Raw genomic sequence first — 19,167 nt, forward strand, 5'->3', positions numbered from 1 at the left:
GTGAGTAGGCGGGGCCAGATGTCTGGAGGCGGAGTCACATCCAGGGGCAGAGCTATGTGGTCTGCATGTGCTGCCCAGCCACTGTGATAGAGTGGCAGGTGGGCTCCCCTGACGAGGAGGTAGGGTTTGGGGTCTGGAGGGGGAGCCACATGGTGGGTGGGAGGGGTCACATTGTGTGGGTGGAGTCACACTGCCTGCAGGGCCCGCCCCCTGTGGCTGCCAAGCCAATGACTAGTCAAGAATAGAACAGAAGGCAGGCCCTGCTAACGAGGAGGTGGAGTCAAACATCCTGTGGGCCGAGCCACGTTGCACGAAGGGGTGGAGTCACACTCCCGGTCACACTAGTTCCCATGGTGCTCGGTCCACGTGCGCAATGTGTCGGCATCCACCTCTCCCCGTGTCCTCCAATGGCCTTCGACTTGGGCTGCCACCATGCCACAGGTGCCATGGTGACATCCCCTGGCCCCGCCCATAAGTTATACATTAAAGCGACGGCGCAACCCGTTCATTGGCTGGGATATTGGTGGGTTCCAGCGGTGGAGTTGTCGTCCTTTTCTCTCATTTTTAAGTGAACCCCCCCAACTCAAGGATTTCCGGTCAAACCAACCATAAAACGAAACCTCTTTAAATCATTCTCTCGCTCTCCCTTTTTTTTTAAATTACAAATAATTCAAGATTTTCACCCCAAAACACCGAGGAAATTTACAAAAAAAACAACAACCCCCAAACAAACAATTAATAGAAATTCAAATGAGTCCACAAAACCCTATTTTAAAAGCCCCCACGATCCCCCCCCCCTCCGTTCTTCGGGAGAGGGGAGGATTGAGTTTTCTTCTTCTCAGCCCCCACGTTTTCCCCCCCCCCCATTCTTCGGGAGAGGGGAGGATTGAGTTTTCTTCTTCTCAGCCCCGCCCCACCGGAGTCCAGCTACCCAAGTGCCCGGGCGATCAGCTACATTTGCAGGAGCTGACGATCATGTTGGACAGCTGCTCCACCTTGGGTTTGCGCCCCACGTAGTAGACGATGGGCAGGGGCTCCAGGGCCTGGGGGACGCAGCACGGTGCAGCCGAGGCTCCAGGGTTGTGTTGGTTGTATAACGCTAGGACCTACGGAAAATCAGCCAAGGCTAGTTCGGTATTTGTCGGGGGACTGGCTGGCCCCGGGGGTGGGGAGTGGGAGACGGGGGCTGTTCCCTTCAGTCTCCCCAGGGTGCCGAGCCTGCCTGGGAGGGGGTTGAGGGTGCCAGGGCACCTGGGGAGGCCAATCCCACACCAGGCTGGGGGGACGGGACAGCGACAGGCTGGTGACAGCAGCAGCTTGGGGTGAGCAGGGAGGGCCCAACTGGTCCCAGAGCCCCCCCCCCAGCGCCCACAGGGAGGGCAACTCACATTCGAGTCCAGCTCCAAACCGGACTTCTCCGAGAACCAACCCAGGAATCCTGGCTCCCTGACCTAACCATGGGACCCCCCTCCCCGAGCTGGGACAGAACCCAGGTGTCCCGGCTCCCAGCCCTGCCCCCGGCGCCCCACCTTGCTGTACTGGGTGTCGGAGCTCCAGATGTAGGGGCAGGGGCCCATGCAGAAGTTGGCCATGTAGCCCTTGGGCTCGTGGATCCATTTCCACTGCAGGTCCTTGCGGAAGTCGATGTAGAGCGGCCGCACGCAGCAATTCTTCTCCTCCATCCTGCAGGGAGGGGACCAATTGGGGCATTGATACCACACAACCAACAGAGGGGAGGCGGCCAGAGCCGGGAGAGACCCCCCCCCACTCTAACCACTAGACCCCGCTCCCCTCCCAGCTGACAGACACTGGGGCTGTCCAGGGCTGGCAGCAGGACTGGAGGGTTCTGGGGTACAGGGATACCAGGGCTTAGCTCCGTGCACCGGGACGGGATGTAGCTATGTGTCACCCCCAGAAGGGCAGCCCCTCCCTCTCCTCATGTGAGGGAATCTCCCCGCTGTCTCCTCAGACCTGTGTTTGCCCGTGATGTCCCAGATCGGGTCCCCCACCCTCCGCGATGCCCCCAGGCAGCCCCCCACGTGTGGGGCCCGCGCTCACCTGAAGCAGTCGTTGGTGTCCAGCGCGCGGCGGTGGCGCGAGCTCTGCAGGTGATTGGCATGCTCCTGGGGCGTGGACATCACCAGTATGTAGGGCAGCTTCTGGGCCGTGGCGGACACAGTCTCCAAGTCCCCCCGCTTCTTCTCGAAGCCTTGAAGGGACGGAGCTCCCGTTAGCGGGGCGCATCGGACGGGGGGTCCCCGAAACCTCCTGCCCAGCCTCAGCCCCACGGAGCCTGAGCTCCGCTCTCCCCCGTGAGGGGGGGCCCAGCAGGGCGGGGGGGCTTGCTGGAAGGGGGTAGGGACCCATCCTCTGGGCACACCTCAGGAGAGGCTATTCAGGGTGGGAGGAGGCCCCCATGGGCCCAGCCCAGGAGCCTGGCAGCTCAGGGCCGCTGGATGACACCCAGGGACCGAGGGCCACGGGGGCAGGGGAGGGGATGTCTCAGTGTTTCCACTGCATGACCCACTGCAAGCAGGGGAAACCGAGGTACATGCTGAGGCGCCTGGATCCCAGCCCCCTTCTGCTCTAACCACTAGACCCCACTCCTTTCCCAGCTCCAGGACAGAACCCAGGCTTCCTACCGTGTATGATCACTTTCAGCTCTTCCGGGGGGCTGTTGGGCTCACAGGAACAGTCAACGCTCAGTTTAAAGACCTCCACAGGCGCTGAAAGAGGTGAACGGGCCATGAGAATGTGCTGGGGGGCAGGGGGTGCCTGCCCCACGCGCGACAAGAGCCCCTGCAGCGGCGGGGGGGGGGGAATGTCAGGCACAGCCATCCCTGCCAACACCTCCCCTCCATTCACAAACCGGGCAAGCCCCCGAGCCAGGGAGAGAACCCAGGAGTCCTGGCTCCCAGCCCCCGCTGCTCTAACCACTAGACCCCCTCCCCAAGCTGGGAGAGAACCCAGGAGTCCTGGCTCCCAGCACCCCCTGCTCTAACCACTAGACCCCACTGCGCTGTGGCTATTCTCTTCAGCCCAGAGCCCATAGGGGGCGCAGCTCGCATTAGAGCAGCCCGGAGAGTAACGCCCAGCGCAGGGATGGGGGGCTGGAGGGGACCGGGAAGGATGGGACGCTGCGCTGGGTCTGGGGAGAGCTGGGTGCCCAGGTCAATCACACACCCTGGGGTCCCAGGGGCAGCAGGGGGCGCAGTGTGTCCTGGAGGGGGCCGCCCTCACCTTGGCCGCTCAGCCACTGGCGGATCACGTTGGTGACGTCGAAGGCCAGCCACTCCTCCTCGGCCCCCAGCCGCACCGAGCGACTGGCCAGGTAGTGCCGGGACTTGTTCCCATAGCACTGTGGGGAGACAGGCGTGAGCCAGCACGCTGGGGTGGGGGGGAGAGACGCCCAGCCCCAGCCTGCCCCACAGGCCCCATCCAGCTCCCAGCCTGCCCCACAGACCCTGCCCACCCCAACCAGCCCCTGTGCACCACCCACAATCCATTATGCTCTTCCCACCTGCTCTGGCCCCACCCCGTTCTGTGCCCCGCCCACAATTCACTTTGCTCCACCCCCAACTGCTCTAGCCCGCCCTTCTCCACTAGGCTCCACCCACGACCCCCGCGTATCTCCTCTAGCCCCGCCTTCCCTGCTCCAGCCCTACCCCGCCCCTTCCCCCGGACTCAGCGCACCTGGTACAGGTTCACCTGCTGCACAGTGCCCCACTTGTCGGGTGAGGGCTTCTGGGACAGCATGCGCAGCTCGGCGCGGTGCAGCAGGGCCTCGCTGCTGATCTGCGCCCGCACCTGCGAGGCATTGAACAGGAAGAAGGTGTACTGGCTGGTCCTTTCCCACGCCTTGTAGCTGGCTGCAGGGAGACAGGGCGTGAGCATGCAGCGCGGTGCCCCTCACTCCCAACCCGCAGCCCCCTGCTAGCCCACCATGGATTCCCCCCCCAGCTCTGCCGGTGTCCCTCACTCCCACACCACATTCCCCTCCCACCAGCCTTGTGCCTGCTCCCTGCCTCCCCCCCGCACATTCCCCTCGCCTCTTGGCCTCATGTCCCCCCATCCCCCATATGCCTCCCCATGCCACATCCCACCTAGGCCACGCTCTGCCCCCCCCCACACACACACGGCAGGAAGAGGCTATTTTAAGCCATTTTCCCTTTGGATCAAAAGGGCTTTTGACGCCGTCCCATCCCCCCACCAGGTCTGGCTGGGCCAAAACCTCAAACAAACTGCACTCAGCCCCTGCACCCTGGGCCAGGGCTGGGGATAAAATAAGGATTTAATGGGGTTGCTGAGAAAGGCCTGGGGAATATCCAACAGTCAGGGGACGGATGGACAGACAGATGGCTGGATGGAGAGGGAAAAAGGAAAGAAACGAACACAGAAAGCGAAAGCAGGAAGGACTGAGCCAGGACAAGAAAGAGCGAGCGGGAGACAGGCACAAACCAGCCAAGGAAGGACAGACGCGACGGAAGAAATGAATGAGGCAGCCAGCGCGGAAGCCTGGCCGGAGAGGAGGGGATGCAAGCAAAGGAAAGACGGGCTGGAAGAATGAGCGAGGAGGAGAGAAGCCAGGAGAAGAGGGAGGAAAGGAGGAAGCTGCGGGCGGGGGGGGGGTTAGTTCTGCAGACATTTGACATGTTCCCTCCAGCTGGGGATGGTGCCGAGGGGCTGGCGCGGGGGGCACAGCCTGGTGCTGGCAGCGCTGGGCCGGGACTCAGGAGAGCTGTGGTTAATTCCCTGCTCTGCCTCTACTGTCCATGGGCGAGTCCCTGGGCCCAGTTGCCCCACGGGGTGCAAGCTGCCGCCTGTCCCTGAACCCGCCGGCAGCTTGTCTGTGCGGTGCCTGTCATTGCTCTAACCACTGGAGCCCACTCCCCTCCCAGACCCAGGAATAGAACCCAGGAGTCCTGGCTCCCAGGCCCCGCCCTGCTCCAACCATTAGACCCCACTCCCCTCCCAGAGCCCGGGATAGAACCCAGGTGTCCTATCTCCCAGCCCCCGCCCCAGCTCAGACACACACATGGCTCTGGCCGGATGTGTTGTGCTCTGTGGTTTGCTGAGTAACTGGGCCCCGGCCGCTCGCACTAAAGACGCTTTGTGGACCCGTCGCTTGGAGCTGGAATGACTTGGCCCTGGGGGCGGGCACATTGGGCAAGGGGGCCGGGCTGGGGCACGGAGAAGTGGGGGGGAGGGTGTCACACGGGAAGGCCTGGCCAGCCACCTCGCCCTGCACGCACCAGCCATGGGCCAGGCTGTTAGCTGCAGCCTTGGCGGCTTTGGGGCGGAAGCCAGGACTCCTGGGTTCTATCCCAGCTCTGGGAGGGGAGTGGGGTCTAGTGGCTAGAGCAGGGGAGGTGGGAGCCAGGACACTTGGGTTCTATCCCCAACCCTGCTGCAGACTGGCTGGCTGGGTGAGTGCCCCCCCAATCCTCACTCTCCCCAGCTGTGCTGGAGGTCCAGGGGCAGTGCCCCAGACAGATGCCAGGGGGGCTGGCAGCAGTGGGCCTGGCTGGGAGGTGTTTAACTCACCTCGCCTGTGGGGCAGGGGATTTGGGGTCTGATCCCTGTCTTTCCCACAGCAGAACTGGCCACGGGCCCCAGGGCCCTCCAGGAACAACTTGCCTCTGCCCCACACATTCCCAACCACTTCAGCCATCTGGAAACCCAGGGTCGGTATTTGAGCCCTAATTTCACAGTCACTGATGGGAAACTGAGGCACGCACCGGGGGACGTGATCTGCTCTAGCTCCCTCAGCAAATCAGTGGCGGAGCTGGGGATAGGACCCAGGAGTCCTGGCGCCCAGCTGCCCGCCTCTAACCCCTGTACTTCACTCCCAGGGCCCCTGACCCCAAGCAATCCTCTGCCACTCCAGGACTCTGTGCTGAGCCCCAGCCCAGTCAGAGGCAGAACCCAGGAGTCCTGGCTCCTGGACCCCTGGCCGTGCCCTCGGCTCAGCCCCACACACGCAGGGTCCTGGCGACAGTGAAGTTGTGGTTGTTGGCAGTTTCAGCCCTGGATGTGCCAAGCCCCCCACAGCCCCTCGACCACTGTGGCCCTGCTCGGCGCCCTGCAGCACACACAGGCCAGGCAGCAGCTTGCGGCACACGCTGTGCCCGGCAGATAAGGGCGAGGGGGCCATGGGCAGTGCAGCCTCATGGTTACCAAGCAGCGCTGGACCGCAGAGGATCTGCAGAGTGCTCCCAGCTCAGCCACAGACCGTACGACGAGAAATAGGTCCCTGCCCTGCCCTGCCCTGGGCCTCAGCCCTCTAACGGGGAGAATGAGCCCCACTTGACAGGTCAAGCTGAGAGCTCCTGGGCACAGGGTCTGTGCAGCACCTGGCACGCCGGGCCCCTGATCTCAGCCGGGGTCTGTACAGCACCTGGCACGCCGGGCCCCTGATCTTGGCCAAGGTCTGCGCAGCCCCTGGCATGCCGGGCCCCTGATCTCGGCCGGGGTCTGCGCAGCCCCTGGCACAACGGGCCCCTGATCTCGGCCAAGGTCTGCGCAGCGCCCGGCACGATGGAGCCTTGGTCAGGGATGAGGTTTGTAGGCACTACAGTGATATCACAGTATCTCTAGGCGCTGCCAGGGGAGCCCAGACACTGGCCTCTGGCTCCGACTTGGCAAACACATCCCTGCTGTCGAAAGGCAGACAGCACCTGCGAGGGCCCGATGTGCTGAGCCAGATCTGGGGAGGGGGGAATTCCCTGTGCTCCTGTGGACACCCACCCCTCCCGAGGCAGAGCCCCTCACGGGCCGTAACCCATCCCGTGCAGACAGCAGCTGAGCCGGCAGGCCCAGGCAGTAATTACAGCTGGAAGCTCTGCGCTGAGACACGGCCCCAGGGCAAGGAAGGGCTGGGACATTTCACCACGACCTGAGACAGCTTCATCACACATTATTACTCTCCGCAAAGAGCTCCCCGGGGGCGGAAATGAGAACAGGGAGGGAATTTGGGTCGGGGCGGCAGCCGGGCTCGGGCTCGAGAGAGAAGGCAGCTGGGATGTGCCGATTTGGAGGCATCCAAGTCTCCAGACCTTGTGACTTGCGCAATAAAATAATTCGGGAGGTAGCAACAGCCGGGCTGGATCGGAGCAGGGGCCCATCTAGCTCGGTATCTCGGCTGCTGCAGCTCCCTCAGGGGAAGGCGCAAGGGACTCCGCACACTGGACACTGATGAGATAACCTGCCCACCAGTGGTTAGGGGGCAGCATAGGGGCGTCGAGGCCTGCCCAGCTTCTCCGCTCTGCTCTAACCCTCTCTGGATAGCCTCCTTCTCTGCAGGCAAGTCCAGCCAGGCTCAGCTCCCAGCCCCAGGCTCCCAAGGAGACCTAGTGGCAGGGAGTTCCACCGGCAAATCCTGCTTTGGGGGAGGGAACTACTGAAAAGGCCAGGCCCAGTGGGTGAACCTGCCTTCGAGACTCAGCTCCCTCCAGCTCTGCAGGGGAAAGGGGGTTACAGTGATTTTAACTCTTTGCACTCTGCATTGTGGGACCTGCCCAGCCTCGTGGCGTCAGCTACAGCAGCCTCTGGGCTGCTCTAATTCACACTGCCACCGATGGGTCCTGGGGGGCAGGGAATGGCCACCACTCAGTGCGCTCCAGCCACGTCCCCGATCTGCCCCCTATGCTGGAAGCAGGGCCCTTATATAAGCTCCAGACAATCTTGGGAGGCCCCTGTGTGGAGGAGATTCTCAAGGGGTTGATCCCACCCAAAAGGGGCCCGAGTGTGACTGAGAATCAGGCCGCAGGGCCCTGATCTTGGCTGGGGTCTGTGCAGCGCCTGGCACAATGGGGTCCCTGATCTCGGTCAGGGGCTCGAAGCGTTCTCACCACGCACATAATGGAGTAATTCTACAAAACTGAAAGGATGGAAACATTCACCATGGATTACAAGGACATTGTTTACCCACCCCACAGCATTAGCCTGTGAAACTCGCTGCCACTGGACCCCAGGGAGGCCAAAGGCTCAGCAGGATTCAGACAAGGCTAGACATTTATGGAATGCCAAGGGTTAAACAAGAACCAACGTGGCTATAGACACTTAAGCTTCAGGGTATCGGCTGACCTCTAAGCAGCAGGGTCAGGAAGGGACTTCCCCTGGTGACAGGTTATACCATCGTTATCTTCCTGGCACCTTCCTCTAAAGTAACCGGTACTGGGCACTGGGGAGACGGGATACTGGGGTAGATGGGCTCCTGCTCTGATCCAGACGGGCACTTTCCTGTGCTGCTAACTGCCCGGTAAGGACCAAGTGCCCACATCTAGCAGATCTCAGAGCCCTGGGTTGATGCTTCGCCTGCCCCAGGAGCCTTTACTGTTCTCCCCACAATGCCCCTTCGGCACCGACAGACTTACACCAGGTGTCATCTTGGCCCCGTGAAACCAAGGCACTTGCCTTGAGTCAGGCAGAGAGTCAGTGGCAGAACTGGAAACAGATCCCAGGAGTCCTGGCTCCCAGGCCCCCCATCTCTAACCACTAGACCCCTCTGCCCTCCCAGAGCTGGGGACAGATCCCAGGCGTCCTGGCTCCCAGCTCCCCATCTCTAAGCACTAGTCCCCTCTGCCCCAGCCCACGCACCCACCCGAGATCCCCACCCCGGGTCTCTCACCGTCTTTCACGGGCAGCATGGAGAACTTGTGCACCTCCTTGGCGTAGTACTCGTCCGGGGGGCTCTGGAACTGCTGCGCCGCCTCCTGCTGGCGGGCCATGTCCTGCACCATGTCGCGGGTGCTGTTGTAGAGCGACATCACCTCCTCGGGCAGGCGGAACAGCGCTGCGTCCCCCCCCTCCACCTGGGGCGGGCTGGCAAGGCGCAGCTTGCTGAGGATCTGCCCCCGGATGGCCTCAATGCGCTTCCTCTTCACCAGCTCCATGTCGATGGTCTTGCAGGTGGACAGGGCCTGGCTTGCCCACAGCCGCGCCAGGCCCAGGAGGAAGAGGAAGAGCGGCCCCATGGCCTCCCCCACGGCGGGGGGCTGGCGATAGACGAGTGGCTTCCTCTGCGTGCGTGGGCGCGCGGCAGGGTCGATCTAGCGCCTGCCCCCGAGGATGCTGGCCCGCGGCAGCTGGAGGGAACCCCAGCAACGTCGCCAGCTGCCGGCCAGGTCCATGGGCCACACAACGTCCCGGTTCGTGCCCCCCTCCTCGTGCCCAGCCGGCCTGGGGGGATGGAGTCGCGCAGAGGCTCAGCCGGGCCTGCCTGGCATCCGGCCCAGAGGGTTCATAGACACGTCGGGCTGGACGGGAGTACGGCCAGGGACCCCGGGGTCAGGCCAGCCGGACGGATCCCACCCGCTCCCAGCCCGGCTCCTCGCTCCCTGGCGCTTGCTGGGACCTGCTGGCTCCAGTGAGCTGGGGCTGGAGGCTTTTAAAGGCTTTTGCTCTGCCCAGCCCCACCCAGGAAATGAGTGCGGGGGGGGCGAGCCCGGAGCTCGGCTGCGTATATCACTCCAGCGTCTGGCGCGGCACGGCCAATTCGACGGAGCCCCCGGGGCTGCTCCGCTCCCCAGCGCCTTCCCTCTCTTCCGTTTTCTCCTCCCTCCCTCCCCTCGACTTTTCTCTATCCCTCTTTCTCTCCCTGGCCCCCTGCCCCGCTCTTCCACGCTGCCCCTTCCTTCCTCTCCGCTCGCTCTGACTTTCAACTCCTTCTTCCTTTTCTGGTTTTAACTTTCTCTCCACGCATCTCTTCTGTCTCTGTCTCTCTTCCCCCCTTTTTCTCTCACTCCATTTCTTCGCCTCCCCTCCCTTGCTCACTTCTACTTTCTATTACCGCCCCTTCTCTTTTTCCCATCTTTCCTTTTCTCCATCCCTTTTTTACTTTCCACCCACCCTCCAATCCCACCTCCTCCCCTTCCTCTCATGTGGATTCATGCCTCTTGTCTTGGGGGAAAGCCAGGGGGTCCTGGCTCAGTCCCCTCCTCGGGAGGGGGGTCATCATCAGATCAATCACCAGCCCCTTTTGCTTGTCCATGCCTGGGATTGTCCGATGGGACTGCCCCCTCGACAGGCAACGTTGCCAGCTCTCACAGTTTTGTCACGAGTCTCATGATGATTATTGTTTCCCTTCAAGCTCCAGCTCCCGGAGTCCTGGGGAGACATGCTGATTTCAGCCTTCTGGCTTCAGGAAACAGTAAGTTTCTAGCCCTGGTGGCTGTGAATCAAGCGCCGAGCTTTGTCCCCAGGGCGCCCAAAAGGTTTGGAAAGCGGGCGGCAAATAGAACGCCCCCCGAATCCATCGTTTTCACACAGTCGCCCCATTTCTCAGGGTGTTTGAACATTTGGGGTGGGCGCCAGGGGACAGGCGTGGCACGGCCAAGGCGGAATCGGGCAAACAGAAGTGACCCACATCTCCCTTGGGGCCTCAGGCGTTCACTCAGCTCCCCGCACTGAGCCCCTCGGCCCTGCCCCCTTCACCCACCACTCAGAGAAGCCGTGGAGCAGCCTGTGTCCCCATTAGGGCATCTCCACAGATGCTTAGCCCGCTCTCCCCCCCCCCCCCGGCACCACCCCGCCTGGAACCCCAGGAAGCTGAGTTCACCCACTTCATTTTTACCCCCACAGCCCCGCAGACGGGGCATCAAGAGTGGGTTCATCGGGAGAGCATACAGGGCCTCCGGGGGCAGCCCCGATCCCAGGGAAATCTGCTCTGGGTCCAGCTCTGGTTAGGGGCACTGCGACAGGACAGAGGGGTGCTGCCCAGGGTGGTTCAAAGGACCCAAAGGCCCCGGAACCCAAGCACCCAGCTCCCTGGCTCCTCAGTGGTATCGGGCGTTGACTGGACCCGAGCTGCGGAAGCTCCAATCCCCTCCTGCTCGAAACACTAGACCCCACCAGCGATAGAACCCAGGGGTCCTGGCTCCCAGCCCCGCCAAGCTCTAACCACTAGATCTGCCCCCCAGAGCCAGGGCCAGAACTCAGGAGTCCTGGTCCCCAGCTGTGTACATTGGCCTAGCAAACCCATGCAGCAATGGATCTGGCCTCCTGGGGTACAGCCATGTCCTGAAGCATTTTCCAGCTCCATAGGGCTCCCCCCAGACTCCACATTCCTGGGCTGGGGGTTCCAGGCCACCCCAAAGCCCCCTCGCTGTCCAGCACGTAATTCCCACTAGGCAAATGTGGACACCCCAAAACTGCTGCTGGGGTGCCATCTGCTGGTGAGCGCCTGAACTGCAGCTGCTCTGAGCTCAGCTGAGACGGCGCAAGCCGGGTCGACCGGGCCCCCAGGTTCTAACCCCGGCTCCAATTCACAGCGCCCCCGCTTGGTGCCTCAGTTTCCCCTTAACCCATCTCCCAACAGCGGGAGGAGAGGGCAATGAATGAGACACTGCCCACGAAGCGCCTTGGGACGGCAGGGACAGCCAGGTGGGATGTGGAACGAGCACCACAGCCTCAGCGGAGGCCCCCCAGCTGGGCACCGGCGTGGCTCTGCCAGGCTCAAGGGGGGAGGGCGGGGAGGCGGATGGCAAAAGCAGACCAAATTATCAGCCCCTGCTTCTAAACACTGGCATGTTCCCCTCCCAGAGCTGGGGAGAGAACCCAGGAGTCCTGACTCCCAGCCCCCTGCTCTAACCCCTAGCCCCCCCAAGAGAACCCAGGAGTCCAGACTCCTCCCCGCTGCGGATGAGTTGTGTCCCATTTGGAGGGTGAGTGCAGCCCTCCCCCGTGACGCTGTCCCACTAACGGGCTTCCCCGTGGAGCCAGCGCCCCCACGCGAGCAGGAGAGTTAATGAACCCAGCGGGCATCCTGGCAGCCCAGCCCCTGTGTGGGCCCAGGGCCAGGGCAGGGGCGAAGGCTGGATCTGCCACGACGAGCTGGTGCTGGCACGGAGGCTTCCGGCTCAGCTCTCGCCAGCCCTTCCTGGAATTTCACCCCCGATTAGGCCAAGCGGAGGCAGGAGCCGGGGGGGACCGTCAGGCTCAGTGGGCTGAGGCTGGAAGAGGCCTGCAGGTGGGCATCGGCCTGGGGCCAAGCCAGCATCAGACGTTGGTTCCAACTGGCCACGGAACCCGGGACTAGGAACGGGGGGCTGGGAGCCAGGACTCCTGGGTTCTGTCCCCAGCTCTGGGAGGCGAGAGGGGTCTAGGGGTTGGGGGGGATGGGAGTCAGGACTCCTGCATTCTAATCATGTTCCCCCCCCCCCGCTACCCTCCCCTGGGCTCCCCCCACCCCCAGCTCTGCCGGGGCTCCTCACTCCTGACCCGCAGCCCCAGCTCCTCGTGATCTCTCAGACACAACATACTCAGGCTCAGAAGGGAGAAACATGCCAAGCAGCCAGACTGGGGGCGGGGGGCCCATCCGTCGCCCTGCAGCGAGCCAGAGGATGGGGGGGACGTTAACTGGAGTTGACGGCTGCCTGCTCCAGTCCCCGCAGAGCCCATCCTGGCATTAATGCTGCGGCTACCCTGCTCGCCACGGCCGCGGCCCCTCCAGGAGCAAAGGTCATCGGGTAGCTGCTTGGGAAGGGTTTGATCCGGGGCCCACGTGTGGCTGACCCGGGGCTGGGGGAGCCGCTTGCTGGGGCAACACAGGAACAACACCAGCCACTGACCCCTGGGGATGCGTCTCCAGCTTTGCCCTGGCAGGGAGCAGAGCGTAAGTGAGAGCCACCCCGAAGCTGCCAAAGGGGCCACTGGCCCCCCCGAGCCAGGGGTCGGAGCAGGGGCCGTGATCACCCTCCCACAGGCCATCCTCCGGCCCTGAGCACCGGCCCCATTTGGCTCCTGTGGCCATGAGTTCCACAGGCTAAGGCATTTCTGGAGAGCGGCAGCTTGGGAGAGGAACGAACCTGAGGCCCCCCCACCAGTCAACAGCCCCCCTTCTGCAGCCGCACCCCCACGATCCTTTCCCGCAGGGGTCACCATGGCAACCAGAAAAGGGGGGGAGGCAGAGAAATGCTCAGAAAAAGCTGTCAGCACAAAAGGCTTTTTATATAAAGGGAGTTTGTTCAATGGCCGGGCTGGGGAGAGACCCGGGGGGCAGGGCAGATGGGCGGGGGCAGCTCTCTGGGGGGCAGGAGGCAGAAGGGGGCTGGGATTGTGGGATCTGATCCCCCCCGTCGGCTCTGAGCCCTGCACGGACAGTGCTTGCTGCAGGTGCCCGCCCAACCCTTGGGGGGCAGTGCTGCCCCACTTGACAGCAGGCAGGGGGCACAGGGACCAGCCCCAGGTCACCAGAGTCAGCGGTGGAAGTGGGGAAAGAACCCAGGAGTCCTGGCCCCCTGAATGAACCATACACAGACTGGAACCAGCCCCACAGAGGGGAAAGGGCCTGTGCCCCATTTCCCATCCTGAGCACTCCACCCTGTAGCAGGGGATCTGTAGAGCACCCAGCCCGTGATGGGGGGTCCGCAGAGCGCCCGGCCCATGGGCAGGGGCTCACCCACTCCCTAGCACTCCACCCCGTAGTGGGCAAAGTGGCGCAGCAGCACGCCCAGCTCCAGGTGCACGGTGCCGGTGGCGACGGTCTGCAGGCGGTACCGGTCAGCCCCCGTGTAGATCAGGTCGCTGTTGAGCAGCTGGGGCCCGCCACCCACAAAGAGCTGGGAGAGCCGCTCCTGCCAGGAGCCCAGGGGCTGCCATGTGACGCAGGCCAGCGTGTGCCAGCCCGGGCTGCACGGCACGTGGCAGAAGCCGTACCCGTAGAGCTCGCTGCGCCCGAAGGAGTCCTGGTGCCAGACCTGCACGTGGAGTTTGGGCCAGCCTGGCAGTAAGAGAAGGGACCTGTCAATGCCTGACCCAGCCCCCAGCCTGCAAGCCCCCTGCCCTGGGGCCGGACCAGTGCCAGTGCCCCTGAGAGGGGAAAGGCCCTGTGCCCGTTCCCCACCCCCCTGAGCCAGCCAGTCCCCTGCCAGGGGCCGGATCAGAGCCACCAGCATGTATTCGCCGTGGGGACTCTTCTGCAGCCGAGGACAGGAGGAGCTTTCCCAAGCAGGGGGGCCGTGTGAATGTGTCCGTCCCCCCTTCCCCGATCGGATCTTCCCCGCAGCTCAGGCAGGGCCAAAGGGAGGGGAAGAAAATCCCCGGATGAGACTGGCACTCGGGCAACGAACAGCCTCCAGAGCCTCACACAACCGGAGGCAAATTTCTTCCACTGAGAGACTCTAAATCATGCCCGGCCAGGGCTGCCTTTCCCCATCCCTGCCCCCTTTGAGCCAGGGCTGCCACGTCCCTCCCCCTCACCCAGCCAGGGCAGTCTGCCCCCTCCATTCTAGTTCCTATCTGGAGTCCAAGGCCTTCCCCGATCTCCTCAGCTGCATCAGTTCCGGAGAGAGAGGGACCCGACACCTAGGCTGGAACCTGCGTTGGGGACTGCGGGGGCGCTGCCCCGCCCAGCCTCCAGGGGGCAACCCAGAGCATGGGGGGGGGCAGGAACGGAAAGCTCTTTTCTAAGGTGAGCCGGGTGGCCTTCCTGCGGTGGGGCCCTGTTGGTTGGATCCAGGGTGACGGGATACCAGGCTAGATGGGCCCATTGGCACCCATGTACTGATGTTACTGTCCTTGCCCCCCCCTTGGCCTCCTCGTCTCGGCGTGGTCAGTTCCAAGACCGTCAGAACATCCTGGCATGGACAGGAGCCAGTGGCGGGAGGCGCTTACCCTGCAGGCCCTTGGTGGCGAAGTGCACATCGATGGGGTGGGACCAGTAGGCTACGTCGTCCAGCTGGGGGTGATCCACCTGCGTCTGCCCCTCCCGCAGCCCAGAGAGCAGCTTCCAGGCACCGCCTGGGAAGGAGGAACACAGTCAGTGGGGGGCTCCACCAAGTCAGCACATCAGAGCTGGGGAGAGAACCCAGGAGTCCTGGCTCTGAGCCCCCCCCCCTCCAGCTCTAGCCACCAGCCCCCACTGCCCTCCCAGAGCCAGGGACAGAATCCAGGAGTCCTGGCTCCCAGCTCCCCAGTTCTCTAACCCACTCTCTAGACCTTTAGCCCCAGACCTTCCCCTCCACAAGGTACCCTGTGATCGGGCTGGGCCCCATGCCTGCCCGTGGCTCTGGCTGACCTGTGTGGATTCCCCACTTGCAGAAGAGGCTGCTGTGGGGGAAGCCGCTGGCTCCCACAATCTGCCCGATGATGTGTACTTCGGCCATGATCCTACAGCAGGGAGGGAACAAAGGGGAGGGTTAGAAATAGAACCCAGGAGTCCTGGCTCCCAGCCCAGCCTGCTCTAACCACTAGCTCCCACTTGCCTTCCACAACAAGAGACAGAACCCAGGCGTCCTGACGCTCTGCCCCAGATCTAACTCTGAGGCCACTGGTCCTTCCCCATAAAGCAGCATTGCGCTGACTCTTCTGCTGCTGGACAGCTGCACTGATTTCCCCACTGCTCCGCTGCTGTCTCCTTTGGGGCAGTGCAAATTCCCCACCACCACCACTTTTTCCAAAACCTCTGGGTGCTACCACGGCCCTGTCAACGCAGGCCTGAGACCCATGCTGCTAAGGGGCGCCAGGGCCAATCTTTCAGAGGAGACCCCAACGCCAGGGGCAGAGCCCTTGGGATGACCAGAAGTGGCAGGGCTAGAGGTGACTACCCCAGTGCCCAGGCCCCACTGCACCGTGGGTCACAGGGGAGGTCAGATTCCCTCTACTCCCTGTCCCAGCCTGGTGCTGAGTCTTGCTGTGCGCTGCCAACCAGCTGCCACGTCCCACCCCAGAGGGGGCTGCTCTGCAGTGCTGGGGGACGCGTTCCCTTCCCCACTCCCCTGGGCATCAGCCTCGCGCCCCCAGCACGTGATCGCTGCGCCTCTATTCCTGTGTGCCCGGGCATCCTGCACCCCCGCCCCACACGGGCCCTCGCCTGGCCGCGCTCCGTGCCCCCTGACACAGCCCCCGGGCCCCACAGCTGACCGGGGAGGAGATGAGGTGCACGTGAGCGCGCATGGCAAAGGCCAGGGTAGCACGGGGACGTGCACGCATTCTCCCACGCGCACGCTCCAGCAGACGGTGCCGCACCATCCCAGCTCCGTCCGCCTCGCACATGCGCTCTGCGACACCTACTGGCCCCTTCCGCGCATGCGCGGTGAATGTGTGCGCGCGGCCCCCCCCGTCCTGCTGTCCATCCGCCCTCACGGTTCCCACCGCGTGCTACAGACCCCGCTAAGGCCTCTCCGGCCTCTCCAGCCGCCGCCTGCTGCTCCCGAGCCCGACGGCCACGGCTCCCGCCCTCTTCCGGCTCCCGCTGCCACGGCAACCAGGGCCCTGCCCAACGCAGACGCTTGATTGGCTGCCGGGGGCACGTGACGGCGTTTGGGTTGGAAGTCCCGCCCAGGAAGGCGGGAAGAGAGCGAGAGTCGTGGCCATCTTGAGTGGGGCGGGAAAAAAGAACCATCGCGAGGGCGACGCCATGTTGGATGGATCTTAAAAGGAAGGGAATGCCTCCATTGGGCGGGGCAGAGCCCTGAGGCAGCCCTCTTGGGCGGGGCATAGGCTAAAATTGACAACCTGGGGGCGGGGCACAGAGCTGAGATTGACAACCTGGGGGCGGGGCTAGGCCCCTTGGGAGCAGAGGCCCAGGTGGACCAAGATCGACCCCCCCGCCCCCCTGTCCTGCTCAGCCAGCCTGGCCCGCCCGTGTAGCCAGGCCAGAGACCCTCCCCCAGCCAGGCCGGCAGCCAGCCCCTAGCTTACAGTCGAGCTAGACCCTCCCTCAGCCAACCTGCTGCTAGAGCAGAGATCCCCCACTCCCGCCCCTCATGGCTGCTGCAGCCCCCTGATGGGGGTCACTCGAGGTGTTCCAATCCAGCCGGGGGGGGGCACATTCAGCGCAGGGGGTGAGTTTGGTGATTCCCCCGCCCCAAGCTCTGGCTTTGTTAAATCAGCACGGCTCTAACCCAGGAAGCAGGTGAGTTGGATCCTGCCGAGCTCTGGGCCCCAGCAAGATCTAATGGCAGTGAGTTCCACCAGCCCTCTGGAATAAGACACCCCTGGGGGCAGGCCCTGTTGAACCCAGGTGGGTGGCGATTGGTTAGCACCCCACAAGCAGGCGGGGCTTATACCCACCGCTGATCAGTGAGAACTAATTGGCTGAATGCAGCCCCTAACATTCCTCCTCCAGCCAGCCAGCGAGGGGCTTTGCACAGCTGTGGGCACCGCGTCCCCCTCCACGGCCGCAGCCCCAGGGCCATTTCCTCTGACAGTGACTCTTCCCAGCCCAGGCATTCTCCATAAGAGGGTGATGCGTGGCCATCCCCGGCTCCCTGCAGGGGGTGCAACAGCAGGGGTTGGAAAGCTCTTCCAGCGGCCTGGTTGGCTTGCATTTCAGCCCCACCGAGGGCCCGAAAGCGCTTTGTGGCGCTGGGGGGGGGGGAGAACCGTCCCCCATGGAGAGGGAAACTGAGGCACAGAGAGAGCTGGCACGTGCCCAAGGTCACGCTGGAAATCAGCGGTGGAGCTGGGGAGAGAACCCAGGAGTCCTGGCTCCCCTTGCTATAACCACTGCTCCTTCCTGCCACTCAGCGGAGCATCCCTGGCACCGCTTTGCTTCCCTCATGTAGCCGATCTGTCGCGCTGACCCTTCGCTCCAGCGTCGCGTGGTTACCAGGCTATTTCCAGCTCCCCGTTGCTAACCCACCCCGAGCTGGGATTATTTCGTGCCGCTTGCAATTAAACTAAAACGCCAAGCGTGGAGAGCTAAGACAACAAAGGCGCCTAATGGGGCCCCCCACCTACATCTGCCTTTCCTGCCCACAGAGCCCGGCAGGCCTGCTGCGGGGGGGCCGCCAGCTGGTGGCCCTTGCCTGGTCCCACTCCGGCTAGATCCCAGTTAGACCATTTCGAACCCAACCCAGGGCCCACCGTGGTTTGTTCCACGGAGGGAGCTCGCTGGGCTCAAAGGCGCCCGGCACCGGGAGCGCTGGAACTTGGGCTGGTCTCCGGAGAAAGGGTCAGGGACCGACACAGCCTGGGGGGAGCCCAGGGCTGGCCCAGCAGGGGCTGCGGGTCAGGAGTGAGGGGCACCAGCCGAGCTAGGGAGGGGGGAGCCTCAGGCTGGGCTAGCAGGGGGCTGCAGGTCGGGAGTGAGGGGCACCCTAGCGAGGACGCTCCAGGCCTGGAACAAAATGGATCTATTCATCGCTCCACGGTGCAGCAACTCCTGGGCCCCTGGTGGCTGCTCTGGCTCCCTGTGCATGAGGCGGGGTGGGGGGGCTGTTCCCACCCGGAACCGGCCTTTCAAGAACTAAACACCCGTTGACGGCAGAACGGCTGATTCTGCAGCAGGCGCCTCATTCCCGCTGCTCCCGCGCTCGCAGCGGCCCATTAACTGCAGCTAATGGATTCTCCGCTGTCAGAAGCGGCTGTCTGGGGCCCCCCCTCAGCCAGCTGCCAATAGCCTTCCCAGCTCCCAGCCAGCGCTTCGCATCAGCCGCTGGAGAGGCACTTTGCAGGGAGGGGAGCGGGGGATCATTTCCCCTCCTTGGCAGATGGGGAAACTGAGGCACCGAGCGGGCCACTCGCCCAGCAGGGCGGAGACAGGGCAGGGAATAGAAGCTGCGGGTTCCTGAGTCACAGTCTCAGACTCTGCCCACTAGACAGAGTGGCCGCTACCCCTTCCTGCCACGGCCAGGCACCAACCCCCACCTTGGGGCTGGCAGTGAGGCCTGGACCCACAGACCAGCTGCCCACCTCGCTAAGGCCTGGAGACACCCGTGGATCGAGCCCCTAACTCCATACACCCCCTGCAAGGGGGGCGGGAGCCTGGGAACGGCCTGGGAACGGGGCGGCTGGGTCAGCCGGGGCCAGGCTGTGCACTGGGCAGCCCACACTGGATCCCCCTCAGCGGCCGCCTCCCCGGCCCGGCCCGACGCGGCTCCGTGGCCCTGCAAGGCTTCCCAGGCCAGATGTTGCCAGCTGCTCGACTGAGGACCCCGGGACAGATCCTGCCGCGGGGAGGGGGGGAGGCTGGCAGGATGCCCAGCACTGCGGGGGGGCAGCAGCTTCACCAGATGGCGAAGGGGGGGAGGGAGAGTTGGGGGGAGATAAATACAGGATGGAAGGGGAGGGGCGCCGAGCTGCATCTGTGCCCCACAGGGCCTGACAGATGCTGCAACACCTCACGTGACCCCCAGCCCCCTGGAGGGGCTGGACTCGGTCGCCCTGGGCCCAGCGGCCCCAGCAAAGGGCAAGAACACCCCAGAGACCGGAGCTCCAGGTGGT

The 19,167-nt window shown here is 63.8% G+C and overlaps 2 protein-coding genes across 5 annotated transcripts; both read right to left on the reverse strand.

Moving 5' to 3' along the window:
- Positions 1-395: 395 nt before the first annotated feature.
- Positions 396-9,536, reverse strand: TGFB1 (transforming growth factor beta 1). The gene is made up of 7 exons (XM_067557289.1): positions 8,630-9,536; positions 3,694-3,869; positions 3,241-3,358; positions 2,643-2,726; positions 2,059-2,209; positions 1,530-1,683; positions 396-1,106 (listed from the first exon to the last, which is right to left on the reverse strand). The coding sequence occupies exons 1-7, from the start codon at positions 8,973-8,975 to the stop codon at positions 948-950; spliced, it is 1,188 nt and encodes a 395-aa protein (XP_067413390.1). The 5' UTR covers positions 8,976-9,536; the 3' UTR covers positions 396-947.
- A 1,641-nt stretch (positions 9,537-11,177) lies between these two features.
- On the reverse strand, positions 11,178-16,210 carry B9D2 (B9 domain containing 2). 4 transcript variants are annotated; one of them, XM_067556662.1, is made up of 4 exons: positions 16,107-16,210; positions 15,017-15,108; positions 14,614-14,739; positions 11,178-12,596 (listed from the first exon to the last, which is right to left on the reverse strand). In XM_067556662.1, exons 2-4 carry the CDS (start codon positions 15,102-15,104, stop codon positions 12,163-12,165), a joined length of 648 nt encoding a protein of 215 aa, XP_067412763.1. In that variant the 5' UTR covers positions 15,105-15,108; positions 16,107-16,210; the 3' UTR covers positions 11,178-12,162. The 4 variants fall into 4 exon arrangements, with proteins under 4 accessions (XP_067412763.1, XP_067412767.1, XP_067412766.1 ...); XM_067556666.1 differs by having other exon boundaries at positions 11,178-13,720; XM_067556665.1 differs by lacking the exon at positions 16,107-16,210 and adding an exon at positions 15,862-15,968.
- Positions 16,211-19,167: the final 2,957 nt, after the last annotated feature.

This window comes from Emydura macquarii, unplaced genomic scaffold (assembly GCF_026122565.2).
Source record: "Emydura macquarii macquarii isolate MOO-44397 ecotype Brisbane River unplaced genomic scaffold, CSIRO-AGI_Emac_v2 contig_1790, whole genome shotgun sequence".
Taxonomy (NCBI): domain Eukaryota; kingdom Metazoa; phylum Chordata; order Testudines; family Chelidae; genus Emydura; species Emydura macquarii.